The sequence below is a fragment of the Xiphias gladius genome, chromosome 12 (assembly GCF_016859285.1).
Source record: "Xiphias gladius isolate SHS-SW01 ecotype Sanya breed wild chromosome 12, ASM1685928v1, whole genome shotgun sequence".
Lineage (NCBI taxonomy): Eukaryota > Metazoa > Chordata > Actinopteri > Istiophoriformes > Xiphiidae > Xiphias > Xiphias gladius.
The window spans coordinates 12,073,473-12,090,000 of NC_053411.1; the positions used below are offsets into that span (position 1 = coordinate 12,073,473).

The 16,528-nt window shown below is 43.5% G+C and overlaps 1 protein-coding gene across 2 annotated transcripts in view; it reads right to left on the minus strand.

Annotated features, from left to right (window-relative positions):
- The window catches only part of pcdh7b (protocadherin 7b), a 107,236-nt gene that overhangs the window by 49,546 nt on the left and 41,162 nt on the right, over positions 1–16,528 (minus strand). Inside the window, exon 2 of one of the 2 annotated variants that reach the window (XM_040141478.1) lies at positions 8,714–8,909. In XM_040141478.1, the coding sequence (XP_039997412.1) occupies positions 8,714–8,909 (196 nt within the window). Of the gene's footprint in view, positions 1–8,689; positions 8,910–16,528 lie in introns of both variants that reach the window. The other variant, XM_040141477.1, reaches the window with a different exon arrangement.

Here is a 16,528-nt window from a genome sequence, read left to right on the forward strand (position 1 = left end):
CACATACATAATGTCTAAGATAAACAGAAACAGAGAAAGGGCTAGAACATGCATGCGTCAGCTCATGCATAAACACCGCTAGTAAAATGTACACTATTTGCAATTCCTACCTTAAAGGTCAAAAAGAGTGTCACTGCTCATATTCAAACTGAAGCGCGCACACACACACACACACACACACACACTTAGAAAAAACAAGGATATCTCCTACCAACTTTGAAAAACCTTCCCTAAAATGAAGTTATATCTGTTTTTTATTGGCTGTAAGCAGGTTACATCTGGTTCCAGTTGATTCAGTCGGATTTGGCAAAACATTTCCACCATTTTTCTTTCTCGGAAAGTTCTGTAATCATGTGACTGCGATGTGTTTTATAATCAGCGCAGCATTCCTTGCGTGCAAAATTAAACTGCCAGCAAGTTTTTCAGACGTGTGGAAAGAATGTGTTGAGCAGAGTTGCGGCAGAGTTTCTATGCATGGATCTGTGTATGTGCCTTAACTGTGGGATAGGAGGAGGAGGTATTGGGAGATGGCGTTTGCACATAAAGGCTGGTATGTTTGGCGAATATACATGAATGAATGCATGAGCGGCCCCATCTTGGTGTCGGCCCACAGAATGTGTGACCACCTGAATGCTTTATTCTGAATTCTGTTTGTTTGCGCTCTCTCAACAAATTCCCCGAAGTGAGAAAAATTAAAAGGAGAAAAAAATAAAAAATAAAAAGAATGCCTTCATTGTTTGGCTTTCGCAGTGTTTCTCTCAGATATGCTCCTGGTGTGAAGCTGGCATGCTGCAACATATGCACAGATATATAAACACACTTGTCCCTTCCAGTGATCTTCTTTGGATGCACAGCCCACATTCAGGGATCAGAAAATGTCAATAAATAAATAATAAATAAATAAATAAACACTTGCAGTCAGCAAGTACGATCATTGGCATCCCTTGCGGCTTGCCCCTCCCATGCTGTAGACCTCACACTGGGAAAGACATGACACCCACTGTGTCCCAGTGCTGCACACCTGATGTTCCAGCATTACGCTAGAAAATGTAATTCCTCGCTCTGCATCAACCTGTTTGCCTCATCTTCTTCACGATCATGCACAGAATCCTTACAGTGTGACAAAAGAGGGGAACGTAACAAAGAGAAGGAAGACCAGGGGGAGCCGTAGGAGGGACAGATCCGGGGAGGAGGTGGGAAGCGGAGGGAGGAGGGAAAACAAGCAGAAGACAGAGTGCCTGGGAGGAAAGGAGGGACAGAGGGAAGGAGGGATTGGAGGGCGGGAGGCTTTGGCTGAGTGCCTTGGAGGTGTTTAATTGTCTTCATTGAAGACCGCCCCCCCAGTTCACCCCCAAACGCTACACCTGACACACATACCCCAGCCAAGGAGTGATTATATCGTGAGAGAGATGTGAGAAGGAAAAAAAAACATATGGAAAAAAAAAAAAGAAGGTAGGTGCATTCCAAATTAACAGCTCTCGGAGAAAGTGATTTTATTCCGAACATAACAAATGCCTGTGCCATTTGGAGACAAGCAAAATTGCTAGTCACTGCTTCGTTGCACCTAAAAAGGCACAAAATGCACATGGCAGCGCGTATGACTGTAGGCCCTCATTGAAAATTCAGTCATGTCTCCGCACTGCCATGAAAAACCATTCTGCTTTCTTTCTCTCTATCTTACAAGTGCTGGCTTGCACTTTATCAACTGTGCATCCAAATTGCAGAAAACAATGTAGAAAGACGAGAGACAACCATCTTTGAAGTGAAAATCAACACATGTAGTACAGTATTCCCTCCGAAACAATATGGCTGCCTTACTTGAGTGGGGTTTTTATTGCAAGTACTTCACAATAACACCTTTAAGACAGATTTACTGCCTTTTTTTTTGTGTGTGTAAGACTGACTCATATTCTGTACATACACAGCACAATATAAAGTGGCTGCGCTTTTCTCTCTGAAACCAAATGGCCATCATGGCACAGCGATGCTTCTCTGTGTAAGACAGCTGAATGGCTATTTTAATCTCTGTCAGGAGTGGGTGTCAGCCTGGCTCTGGCTACACAAAACACCACAGCAACAATTCCATTATCTACACTCGGACCTCCACAATGTGTTTGTGTGCCTGCACGCCGCATACATATACCAGTTCTTGTTCATTTCTGGCAGTCTTCTCCAGAACTTACATTGCAGTGAGTGCAATATTAGAAAGCATAGCATCAATTTCGGACAATTCTATTCTTTCTATCCCTCTGTAACTTGTCTCCTTCCCTCCTTCTGCATTATTACTTAAATTGATTTAAAGGGCAGGTTCAGGCAAATCACAAAAACTTGTCCCTAAAATGTCTGCCTCTTGCCACATACGGTGCAATAGAGGTGAATGAAATTTCTTTTTGCAGTGCTAAGACAGAAAACGACAGAAGTGATACCTTCAAATTGTTACTGTTACTCTAGTTGAGGTTTTCCCAAAAAAAAATGTTATGTTTACTTGGGACCCCTTGTCGAAGGTTGAATATGTCAACCTGTAGAGGTTACATTTTTTGCTGCTACATTTTTTTTATATGTATCTTTGCATTGGGGTGGCTGTGGAAGTCTCAGGACGGGATATCTCAAAACCTAGACAAATAAAACCAGAACTCTCTGTATGGTAAGACACCAATAAGCATATATGTGAAATGGCTTCTCTTGCGATTTGGATGAAGTGATCCTTCAACAGGAAGCATAAAAATAAAATAAAAAATTTGCAATCACTGCTTTCCCCACAGATTCTTTTCGTCTGTCCATTTCCTGTTGAGAGCAGGTGTTCTTCAAGTTTAATTCTGCCAGTGTGGTGCGTTACGAGAGTTAAGACTGCACTGGGCGGGCTTTACAGTTCATGTGTGCCCATGTGGAGAGAGGGAGAGCAAGCACGACATGGCTGTGGATGTGACACTGGGGTATGAGTTGAAAGCCTGCCCCTGCTCTGGCTGAGCAGAGATCAATCATCTCTCCGTCAAACACCACTCCCTGCCGGCAACTTCTCCATGCATATAACCCCCATCCCTCACTTTTTCCTCCTGTTTCTCATTCCGTCTCTCTGCTGTTTGTTTTTGTTTTTTTAAATTAATTTTCTCTCTATCCCTTGGTCTCTTTCAAACCTCCCATCCTTCAACCCTTTCCTGGGCTCCCATGCAGTGTGTTGCTCATTTAGTCCGACTTTCCATGCTTCTTTCTCTTTACCTTCCCCTCAGTGCTTTCTCTCACATCATCTCACCAGGTCGTCTTGTTCTTTCTACCTCCCTTGCTGTCGGCTTGCCTGAGGATATCACTAAAGGAAATAAGGGGCGAGGGGTAAGGGACAGATGGAAATGACAGAGAGAGACACGGCAGAGGACTGCAGGCACGCACAGAATACAAACCCTGCTGCAAATTGTACAAACATCCAAAGCTTTCATGCCTTTTTTAGATATAACTAATTATTATTGCTTTCATTTCCATCCTGATTTTAAATTTCTAATAAATGTTGTAGTTTTAACTTATGTTCACACATGGACTGTGACCTTGGGGAAGGCAAAGGGGCGAAAAGCATGTGTAACATGCTGATTGATAGTGTGAGTGCCTTCTGCTGGGCGATTTTTCACTGAACCGCTCTCCACCGTGTGGTGATTGGCACACCACACAAACACACAAAAACACACTCACGCACACACTTCCATCGCTCCACAAAGTTGGGGTAAATCAGACCTAAGACCAGCGCTGCTCACGCTCCGCTCTTGAAATATGAATGGTTTTAATTAAACAAACTCGCTTTGCCATCTGGCCCTACAATTGGGCTTGCCTAATGAACACAGTTACACAAAAACACACGGGCGCGCACACACACACACACACACACACACACAAGCACACTATTAACCAGACTAAGCAGCATTCCAATGGGCAAAGCTTCGGAAATAGGTAGAAACAACAACAATTAAGTGATCTAGTGAGGTGCTTCACAAAGCTGGAAAGTGATGCAGTGCCTCATTGTGCTGTATAAAGTGTGTGCGTGTGTGCAAGATAGAGTGACTTTATTTTTATGTGACTAAGCATGTGCACTTGCCGAACGTACATTTTTGTGTGCAAAATTGTGCAATACTTCAAGCAGTCTGTCCACTGTTTTCTTTGTACTTTGAGCTTGCGGTTATGTTAGCAAAGGCTCTGACAGCGTCTCCACTCACCGACTGGCTGACTGATAACTGCTGTGATGTGCCCCTTGTCTGTCCTACTCTATTGAGCCGGCTAGCCAACACTAAATGATGATGTTTGTAATCCAGTGGTGGTACCCCAAGATTTCTCAGCAGGAGAGACAGGAGAGAGATAGAGTCCGGTGTGTATGTGTGTCCGTGTGTGCGTGTGTGTGTGTGTGTCTGTGTCTGTGTGTGTGTTTGGGGGGGACGGTAATGGGTGTGTGTGTGTGTGTGTTAGTGTACTGGGAAATGGTTGTCTGGCAGGCAAAGCATAGAAACGTGGGAGGCATGCTAACGTTAGCAGCCAGTAGGACGTGCTATTACTCTCTTAGAGGCTACAATAAATTTGCACTATTCATCTGTCTTAGCAGCCAGCATAAATGAAATCAGTCATCAGCCTCTGTGAGATGCACTCAGTGATGTAGTGGCAAATAAAAAGTTGAGTAAACTAATGTATATCCTCCTGTCTGTTGGTGATCATCAAAGGGACAAATAGCCTTTACAGTATGAAAAAAAATAGTCCTTTTTCCTGTAAAATTTTTGTCCTTAAAACTAATTTAAAAAGTGGCTGAACTGTATTCTGATTCATTTTTCTCTAGATTACTATACACACTCATGTCCACATAGAATATGTTAGCTTTGCTTACCTATGAATAGCATAGCCAAAGGGCAGCAAGAGCACATTTTTGTCGTATCAACTCAGGAAGAAGGTGAAGAAAGGGAATCCAAAGTAAAAGGTTATAGCTATTCGTTAGCATTTTTCTATAAAAAAAAAGTCACTATATAATGATTCATGCTATCGATCAAATAGGATAAATCCTTAGAATCGTGACCTATGCAGACCGGCTCAGCGCACCACATAGCTGCACTGATGTACTGAACAATGATATTACATCTTCAGTGCCGGGAGCTGTTCTGATTCCTGCGGAGGTTTCGCATGAAAACTCTTTGCACACCTCAGACACTCACTCATAATGAAAGGGCAATGTGGAAGCATGTTATTTTGAGTTGTACTTGAACTAACACGGTAAAAATTGGAAAACTCACTGGTCCCCATGGCGATGTGGAGATCAATAATAGAGCACAAGTCTTTGACCCACCAATAACACAATACTTCTGGAAGGGCGCTTTGTCATCCATAACGGCCTAATCGGGTGTTTGACTCCAAACACTCAGCGTTTATGAATATCTGATGAGCACTGGGGTAAGCTTATGAATAAGTGAGGGGCCCAGCTGTGCATCAAAAAGATCAAGACTTCATGAAACGTACCAAGTGCCATAGCTGAGTGATATATGGAGCTATGTGCTGTTCAGAATAATGGAAAAAACGATTCATTTCCTGTTCTGAAAAGGTACTAAACTAAAGGCTACAATTTCAATTCTTTGTGCACTGTTCAACTGAACAAATCCAGCTACACTGGTAGAGATACGGCAGAAGACTCACGACATGCAGCATTTGACTGTCTTGCAGGCTACTGAAGAAAAGGTCTACGAAGATGAAACTACAAAGGAGTCCTGCCTGGTAGTTTGTGCAGTGCTGAATAGGTCAAGAATGTGTTGATATTCCTGTGGTGACCACAACAGTCCCTGTTCTGAGTTGGTTCTGAAAGAATCTGTCTTGGACAGAGAGGTTGTTTTTTTCTTTTTCTTCCGACACTCCCCATGGAAAGAAGTCAACCAATAGAAAATAATAAAGTTCGAAACATGACCTTGATGAGGGAGATGAGGAAAAGAAAACACCGTCCCTCGGCACATCTGTGCAGGGTGGAAGGAAAGGAAGGATGAGGAGCGGGAGGCAGAGAGTGAAAAACACAGTCTGTGCGTGTGTGTTGTCTTCATGAGTGTTTTTCTGGGTTGATGCTAGTACGGGTGCCTGGGTGTGTGTGTGTGTGTGTGTGTGTGTGTGTGTGTGTTGGGGGGTGGAGGGAGTACTTGCGTGCGTGCACTCGTGTGTGAGACAGACAAGCAGCTGCAGTGGAGGACGATTGTTCCTGTACATTGTGTGTGAACATCGATTGACAACAAGCAAGTCAGAGCTGGAAAAAGCACGGCCTTTGCCCACGTTTTCCCCCTGACACAAAGCAATGGCAATCACACATGATGAATCATTACCGTGGTGAACGAAAAACAAAAATCTAATTCTCAGATTCAAGCTTTTCAAACTGACACTCATAACTCCTGCAGCAAGGTTAAGATTTCCATAGTCTTGAACCGACTCCTAGCCCCAATTGCCTTTCGTCCACACACACAGTTCTTAAATCAAACCAACACACACCCAGCCCGCTCGCTTCCCCTTTCCTCGCTTCCTTCTGGTCCAACACAGACTCTCACCATGAATCATTGTCATATCACGCAGGTAAATTCCTGCAGTTACCTTTTGTTTTCCCCTCTTTTCCTCATAACTCCCTATGAGGAAAGAGGGAATTTTCTGAACGAGCTAGGGTTTCATAAAGAGCAAATGCAGCACTGGTGGTGTCTGTATGTGCTCTGGCTACAACACAAGAGGGAGTACTAATGACTGTAGTTAGCTTCCCTCCAGAGGCTGGAGCAGTTTGCCAATATTTGCCCTAACCTTACATGCTTGCATTTAATTTACACTTAGGTATTTAGCTGATGCCCTTATCCGGAGTGACCTAGCATAAGTGAGCACGCAAGGGCTTAGCGTCTTCCTTAAGAAAATATACAGCTTCTTTTTTTCTGGGGCTGAATCACAGGACCTAGATCAATTGCAGTCGCTCAGACCACAAGGCCAGCCTGCTGCCCACCTAAATTCAGATTACATCACCTCGTAGCCTCGGAGTACAAACTGTGAGAACTCAGAACTGTAGAAAATGTGCTGCAAAGATGTGAGATTTAGAGGTTGATTTGAGAATAAAAACAATACGTCGTACAATACAGGCCCATATTCACAAGCACTCACTTACTTTCAATCTCACTTGTACAGCTGCCTTTCCATCCACACACACACACACACACACACACACACACACACACCAGTTCAGCTGATCTCACTAAAGATAACGGGCAGCAGCAGAGCATGTTGTTTCTCCTGGATGGAGACTGTTTCATGAATTGACGTTGACTTTGTTCCTCCAACAAATCTCCTCTAAAACTCCAGTTTACTTTGCAATACCGCCCTCTGAAACTGTGGGAAGGAGAATTAACAACATATGTGTGGTGATCTGAAAATAAATTGACCGTCATTATATGTTTGTGTATTTTAGGTCAGTGTTCTAATTGAAAATTATTTCAAATTTGACAATATTTATATCTCTCTGCTGTATAGGGTCATCACATTAACCATAACTAGACATTTAACCTACTGAAATATTCCCTCTGTTATGTCCAGGATTCACCTAATGTACACAGTGACTACACTGATCCGCCATGAGTTAAGACATCATCTACCAAACAACTCCATCTAAAAAGAGAGATGTGAATCTTTACGCCATTTGAATATCCTTATCCTAAGCTGCAATGGGAAAGCTTCTGCACTTAGGCTTAGCACTCTCAAGACAGCTCCTCCTTGTTAGGCATTGCCTCAGACTCCAAGACTATGAATGGGACCATTACCCACATCTCTCACTGCACACCCAGATACACACACACACACACACACAAGCATATATTTTGGCCTTGGTAGGAAACTAGCTCAGGCTAACTGTGAGAAGGTTCTGCAGGGGAAGATACAGTCCTGTACCCAGAGATTGCTTTTACAATATTTTTCGATTGCTCCCACTCACTCCCTCTAGGCTGCAGTCTTCTTACATTACAACCTACAGATCAGTTCTATCTCCCGATTGGAACAAAATGAGCTCCTTCATAATGGCCTCAAGCCTAAATCAGCACAGCAGCTATCTGTATAGATTCTTAACTATTCAAGTTGAGTATTAACCCCCCATTGTTACACCTCTTTTAGTTTATCTCAAAGAATGGAAGACAAGATATAGAGATCTTATAGAAAATCTATCCTCAGTCAAGCTGAAACCTAAGCGCCAAAGTAAATTAAACACGAATTAGAAAGAAGTCCAAAATGGCTGCGGACTAAAGGGAGAAAAATGGTCTGAAAAGTGTTGATCTAAAGCGATATGAAACATGTGGCACCTCTGATCAAATAAGCTTGCTGTTGTTTTATAGGTTTCATAATAATTCCCAGATCTCATCTTCGTGATGTAAATTGGTGGCATGGTGGCTTTAGATTTAATAAAAGCTGCAAGAGCTACTGTGTCACAACCACCACATCATACCTGATACACTACAGAAATAACTGACCAGTGCCAAAAATCGTCAAGCCAAAAATGCTTGAAGAAATGTCTGCTTGGTGACAGAAATACTAACAGGAGACTAGAGATAACCTCACGTGTCTGCATGTTTGTGAGACTGTCTACCATCGGACGTGCTGCGTGAATGCTCTTGGCAGTGTGTGAATGTGTGTTTCCTGTATCTTAACGTTTTCTTAATCTCCTTTCAGTGTTTGCCCCTACCATTTTCCATGTGCTCTGCCTCACCGACACTGCCATCCGGCGTTGTCCTCTCGTAGCTGTCCTCGGGCAGGGGAAGGGCGCCCAGCCGGGGGCCCGACGAACTCTTGCTGCTGGGCGTCTCTGACTCGTCCAGGCCGCTGTCGTAGCAGCTCTGCAGCGATCCCTGCTGGTGAGGGTCCTGGGGCTGGCTCACCACCGAGAAGGTCACTCGGCGAAACGGCTACAAGAGAAACCAAACGGCCGGGGGTCACTATAAAAGGGACTGTTTTACTTTTTTGTTTCTTTTATTGTTAGACGTCAGCTAGGGAGTTGGGTCCTCTGGATTTTAGAAAGGGGATTCGGGTCAGGATGGTAGAAGAATAGGTTAGAAAAAAGGGGGTTAGGGTAAGGAAGCTTTGCTTTAGTTGGAGGGGTAATGAGGCGTAGATGTATGCTAGCTAGGACACAACTATTACGGTACACTTAAATCTCCAAGCTTTGATGTCACTTTCCTGACCTCAAAAATAAGACACATAACCTCATCTGCTCTATCACAACAGCCAACAAAGAACTTTTATCATCACTTATTTGTTTGCCAGCTAAAAAGAGGACAAGGTGAACAAGCGTTTGGCTCTGCAGGAGGTGTGAGTTGACACCACAGAGCAAAAGCGCAACGGCAAAGACGAGGGCGTACAAACAGGCACATCTACTTGATTCCATGGCAGCACGTGCACTCACACAAAAGGTTTTGCTAGATGAGCTGTGGGTTCACGCTGTCAATATGTATAACCTGCTCGAACACATTATTGAACAGTGTCCTGCGTTAAGCAGTAACAGAGCATGTCATTAAAGCCGAGGCCTCTTTCTCACTGTCTCAGTCCGTTTCCTTTCCTCCCTCTACATCTCTCAATCCCTGTCTGAATTGTACAAAAGGTAATAGCAGAGAGGGGGGGATGAAAGAGGGAGAATTAGCATGAGATGAGGAATGAAAGACCAGGCTTGGTCATTACCAGAATAAATGGCATAACAAATGGCTAATGCCATTCATTAATTAGATGCCAACACAGTCACATTCAGAGCTGGCCTCTCTTGCTGTGCATCTTCTCTTCCTGTCTCTTGCTGGACCCCATCACTTCCTTGTTCCCCAATTGTCTCACCCGATGAAGTAAAATTGGTTATCAACTTCTGTGATTGGTAACCGCGTCTTTAATTTGTACATCCATCCCTAGCCCTGTTTTTTTGATCTGAGAGGCAGACGTCAAAACATCCCGTCAGGATCTTATGTGTGAAAGTATGTCCACATCTTTGGAAAAATGAAGCCTAGTGACAACTGAAGCCTAAACACACACATGAACACAGATGTAGGGTACATTCTCAGCAAGTGTTGACAGGTCACCTTAGAAAGGTGAACCTTTTTGTTACTTTGTCATCCCAAAACACTTTGAGAGCACCACAGAACCTCTGCCAGGCACACACTGTGGAAGATTCTCTTTTTGATCATGAAATTTCCCACAAGCCACTGGGAAAAATTTGCTGTGTGTGTGTGTGTGTGTGTGTGTGTGTGTGTGTGTGTGTGTGTGTGTGTGTGTGTGTGTGTGTGTGTGTGTGTGTGTGTGTGTGTGTGTGTGTGTGTGTGTGTGTGTGTGCGGTAATTAGCATTTATTTATATATTTCCTTTCGGTTTTTCTTTCTCTGGCTGGCTGGCTAACACGGCAATCTTGGCAATAAATCATGTTTCCATGTAATTACAATCAACACTCAACAAATGAATTGGTATAAATATTCATGCAAATTTCACTTGGATAGCCAAACATTTGTTGCATAATTTATATCGGGACCCAGAAGGAGAACTGCTCTCTATAAGTGTAATATCACTTGAAGAGATGTTAAGATATTAAACCATGTTTTTCTTAATGTTTTGTTTGTTTGTTTTTATTCACTTGTTTGGTGTGAGGTGTGTGTTAACAAGTCCCACAGCTTGTGTGTGGTCGAATAAAAAAAAAAAAAGTACTTTGTCTGGATCAGATTTTGTGGAGTGCTATACTATATGGGAAACACGGTGTTCTAGTGATACAGATTAAAACAACTGTTGCCTAATGAATTGCTGGAGAGGCCGCTGCAAAGAAAAGAAACACCCGAGCAAGCGCGGACGGAGGGAAAATTGAGTTTGGGGGAGAGAAAAGAAGCTGACGTGAAGGAAAAAAGTTAAATGAACAAATAGATTTTATTCACCTGAATTTCCCCCTTATTTCACTGGAGGGAGGGCGAGATAGAAGAGAAAAAAAAGCTAATTTGTTTGCAGACCAGAAATGGAGTTCATGCAGAGATTGCCAGAGGCTTTGGATTAGAATCTGCAGCAACCACCGTCTGCACATCGACCTCCGCTCCCTTCATTCTGTGTCTTTTAAATAAATGAATAAAATAAAAAATGATTCTTTTTTTAGTCATATTTCCCTTATATTTGTGTGTGTACGTGTAGGTGTGTGTCTCAGTAGTAGCTGGAGAAGAAAAAGGAATTATCCAACATGTCATCTGAAATTGTATATGGCTTTTGTGGTTTTCCCAAAATATCTTTTTTTCTTTCTCTCTCTCAAGTATGCATAGGGAAGACAATTTGGGGACTTGTCACATTGCCAATCCACAGGGAAAAATTAACAAAATTATCTGCCATGCACACACACAGTCAGGGTTGACGACTGGGGTATTGCTGCCCCGAAGATACTTTAATACATGAGCGATGGCTGGGGAGATTTTACATTGTGGCTGAGGGTGTTACAGTGAAAGTGTTCCCCTCGCTGTCTGTCCATGCTGCCATATGGCACAGAGTTGACCCGCTCTTTCACCCGATACTGGCCATTTTCAGATCTGGTGAGTTTGTTAAGGCTAACTGAGTACATGTCCTTTGATGCTGGCCCCTCTACCCACCCTGACCTCCTGATCTCATGGTCCACTCAGCTGCCAATCAATTCAGCAAGCCAGAAACACTAAAGCAAAGAAATGCCATGACCCCGGTCCCATTTAATTAAAAATTAACTGAATGCCACATTACGGCCAAAAAAAAATACTTTCAGTTCAGATTAGTGATGATTTATTATGTGATGGAAGGTTTTTTATAGCCTTGGTTTTAGAAAACAGGAAAAAAATCAAAACAAATTTAAACCTTATAAAATTGTTCCACTTTTACAGTTACAAACATACATGAGTACATGGCTAAACCCCATGCTGTGCCCTGCCAAAGAGTAGCCAAGTTTTTTTTAATGTATGGATTTCATTACAAGTTAGCACTAGTTTGCTTTATCTTTACCAGATGCCGGGGCCCCTTTTTCAGGTCCTGACAGCAGAGGGCCTCTTTGGGGTGTGCCTGTGATTGAAAGCCAGCTGTGACAGCCATGGGTGATTGAGCAAATCCGTCATCCTAAAAAATGAACAATGCAAACAAGCCACAGGTTTATTGGGAGCTCTGGCCGAGGCTTGGCCCAGCATATTTCCTGGATGCTAAAGGGAAAACACATGGGCTGCCTGACTCAAGCAGAACTGGAGCCAATAAAAACAGGACCACGCCACTCATGTCAATAATGTGCAACCTCTTGGATGTGATTTTCATTTCCTCCCCCCTCAAACTAAACGTTGAACTGCTGTCAGAAGCATTCTGTTTCAGCCTTAATTTTTTTTTTTTTTTTTAATGTCCCAGCTAATCTTGAATGGGTAACACATTGTTTAGATGCAGACTGCTCTGCCTTTGTATGAAACCTCAGAGTTGCTCTGATTAATGACAACAGTTGAGAAAACAGTCAAGACGCATTACTTAACGCTATACAGTAGCTTTAATATCAACATTCTCATTATCAGATCTCCAGTCAGAATCCTATTTGGCATGCCTAATGTCACTCATTAAGGCTCATGTGGTAGATGTACAGAACACAGTGGTGACTGTGTTTATTCTCTATTGCTAGGCTACTCTCATCCAATGAGGAAGACTTTGGAACTTGTTCTTTATGGATGTCTGGATTTATAATTAAACCCACCTTCACCAGAGCCTCTGGAAGGAGTGGAGGATAATGGAACAGCGGAGGTGGGTCTGGCTGGAAAACACAGTGTGTGTAATTTAAGCTGTAAATACCTTTGGCGGATGACAGTGACCCACTACCGTGAACCACAGGAAGTAATTGTGGCTGGGCCGGACTTGGGGCAAGGGAAGCAAACAAAAACTGCAGGGCCAGTGTCTATTTGCAGTCAACCGAGAAAGATGGAGGGATCCAAAGAAGGAAGTATGAGTAAATGAGATGGAAAGGAAGATAAAGAGGCAAGTTGAACAGGGGGCAAGACAAAGAAACTTGGATAGAGTGAGAAAAGGGAGTGACACATGAGGGTGGCCATGATTGCCAAAAGTGCCAGTTGGTAATTAAAAATCCATGTTTCGTTTTTAATGGGCAACCACACAGTGACCTGTGATACGCCACCTTAGACACAAAAGTGCCGAATAGCCAGGGCACATCAAACAGCTGGGATCTTAAATTTGCTTAACCCAATCATGGTTGCATGCTTTGCAAAGCTCAAATGCAGGTGAAGCTTGGTTTAATTCCAGTACTGTGAATTAAAGAGATCATGAGATACACTGATGTTGAAGTGATAAATGAGACAAATTCCCTCGCGTAGAATGCCTGACTGGAAATCAATTGGAATCTGATCCAGGTGGATTCAGGTTCTCTTTCGGTGCTGCTCAGTTGCACTTAATTACTATGTTAAAGGCTCCCCAAAGAACAGAATGCTGATGCTGTCCAGCCCCAGTAGTGAAGAACAAGAGGGTGGGCAAATTGTGGATGGTCTCTCAGGTGTGTTAGCCCCCCCCCCCTCCCATGAGAGACATGGGGAACTTCAAAAAGGGTTTTGGATAGGGCTGAGTAAGTTGTGGGAATGCCGGCAGAGTAGTTGGCTGCAGCTTTATTAGTGCAACCGCCTACAGAGTCTCAGGTATCATGTTCTAGCCTGACTGATAGCTTTGGCCCTGTCAAGGTCCAGCGCTCTTCTTCAAATCTTCACGTCCCCCATCTTCTTCAAACTTCACTCCTCCGCACACATTCCTTCCAGGTCACTCTTCCCCGGGAAAAAAAAAAGACAGGATGAAGAGGAGAAACTGGGGTAACATTTCCAAAGAACACCAAAGATTCCAGGAGAAAAGAAAGAAAAATATAGCTGCGATAAAAGAGGCTGTCGCGAATTTATTGTCTGATTTTCCCAACATTATATTCAGAGTCAACAAAGATGCAAAAATGTTTTCTTTCTTTTTGTTTTAGTCTGCTGAGCTTGAAAAAAAAGTGTTTTTTCCAGTCTTTTGAGACAGCCAGGCTTACAAGGGTTTCCAGGTGCCAGTTCCTCACCTTAACTGTGCACAAAATAATGGATTTGAAATTAAAAAAAGGGATAGAGGTAGATGGATTAGGTTGATTTGAATGCCTATCTCTCATTTGAAATCATGTCAGAGAGCTGTGAGGTCGTACAGTGCACATGGGCACAAAGCTTGATAATAACATTTTTAAACACCTTTAAAAATACTTTTATTGCAGAGGGGGCAGACATTATGAGCAACACAGCACACAGTCTCGTTAAGAGTTGATGATGCTATTAGCACTCTCTTGTCGATCTTTGAAATGGTGAGGGTATTTTTTACCCTTCCATTTTACCATGTGGCCGTTTTATGATCTGACAGCACACCAATCAATTGAATGTCCTTTGGTGGTTGTCCACTGGCATTCTCTTGAGTCTTTATTGACCCTTTATTGCACGCTTTGGCAGAAGAAATAGCTGTATAAATATATGTGCTCCAGTAAGACAAGACCATTTAACAAATCCAGAAGGACAGCAGGAAACCCAAAACATGAACTCCCTGATGCTGCTGACTATTGTATGACTGGGGTTGTGCCATAAAAGTGTTGTTGCTAGGCACGAGACGTCCTCCGAAGGAACTTTGTAGGGATAAAGTCCTAGTTTCAGAGCTTGTGTCTTGGGAATCACTTTGGATTGAGAAAAAGGAAGTGGGAATTGAAGTGGGGAAAAATGCAAAAGTTGGAGAGAGTATAAAAAAGGAGAGTAGGGAAGAAAGAAAGGAAAAGGGAAGGGAAGTAGATGATAAGGAAACAAAAGAGTGGGTGATCCTTCCATCTCAAACTCCATTTTCTTCCTTCATCCACATCCCCCTTTAGTCTCTTCTTTTCCCAGTGTGTTTCGGAATGCCTTTGGAAGAGTGCCACAGCTTTCCTATTAGCATGCACCCCATGTGCGCAGCCGGAGAGAAAGACCCGTAGGAAGAAAAAAAAAATGAGAGGAAAAAAAAGATCACACATGGTTACTTTCTTAAAGTCTGGGCTAAACTTTTAATTGCTCTTCAAGTGGCGGATTAGGCCACTGGTGAAACAGAGATACTATTCTGGGGGGATGCGTTTGAACATCTTCAGAAGCTGAGCCCAACCCCTGACCTGCTCTGAATGGCAAAGGAGAAGTGCCTCTTTCTTTTTTTTTGGGGGTTGATGGGGTGGGGGACTGAGATGGGCTGGGGGGGCGTTGCTGTTGAGTGGCATTGGATTAGCTTCAAGCTGACAAATAACACCCTTTGTAGGATTCTGCTGCTTTTCTGCTGGGCTGCAGGAACACCATCACAGCAAGCCTTGCGTCATGTAACAGATAGCATGAGGTGAAAAGGGACATGAAAAAAAGATAAATGAAGGCTTCATAATTCATAAAGGGAGGCTTGTCATTGTCGACCAAATAACGAATGTATTTCCATTTGTGGAATTTGCTGTGGTAAATTTTAGCAGATTTCCGCAGCAACATCTGCGGCTGTCAATCGCGCATTATGTTACATCCTCTCATTATGAATGGATGGGGGCTTCTCCTGTGTCGCCATGTTAGAGCCACTGCTGCTGACACAAGTGCTGGCAGACACTGGGAACGAGTGTCAACCGAACTCTGACCCTGGTGTTCCTTACATGGAGTCTGCTTGAAAATCTTGAGATCGCATTTCCTCCGCCTTTCCAATTCAGACCTTGTTTGTACACTGACAGCTGAATGGCATACCATTCACTGAGCGCATGCGCGTGAGCACATGTGTGCAAGTATCAAGTTAAATCGCTCCCTGTGCGTTCAGGCGTGCAAGTGCCTCTTGTCTATCTGTCAGTGTGTGTGTGTGTGTGTCATGTCTTTGGCATTGTCGTGTCATTTCACATGTCACCCTGCCATCAGCCGAGGTTCCCAGTTCTGGCATTTGTGTGTGTGTGTATGTGTGTGGGGGGGGTCTAGGTGTCATGTGTGGAGATCCATCACAGCACTGGCAGCACTGTGTCTGACCAACGGCCTACTACTGTCAGTTTGTGATGAGCTTGGGGCTGGCACCAACGTTAGCTTCTTGTGACACAGGTCTGGGTGTCAGCAGAAAGCATGACATGGCATCAACGAAGCCCGGAGTTGGCGCAAAGCGGCCAAATGCCAGAGCGGAGCGCTTGCTGTTATGGATATGAGAAACAGCAACTCAGTTATTTTGCTACCTGTCCCACACAACCACAGATGGAAGATTTAGAAGCCTTCAAATGCTGTGTCTAAAGAAATGAATGTCACCACAGAGAGAAAAGAGCAGTGATATGATCTACAGGGATAGACAGATTGGAGAGAGAAGGATAAAGAAAGACAGACTGAGATAAGGGAGGGAGAAAGAAACAGTGTAGAGGCTTTAATAAGGCTGATAAATGATTCTTTATTTACCATCCTGAGTCACTGATGACAGATAACCTGCATTGAGGGGATCAGGGCCGCCATCCAAACAGGCAGAAGAGAGAGGAGACAGATAGATTGGGGGAGGTTAGAGAGCAT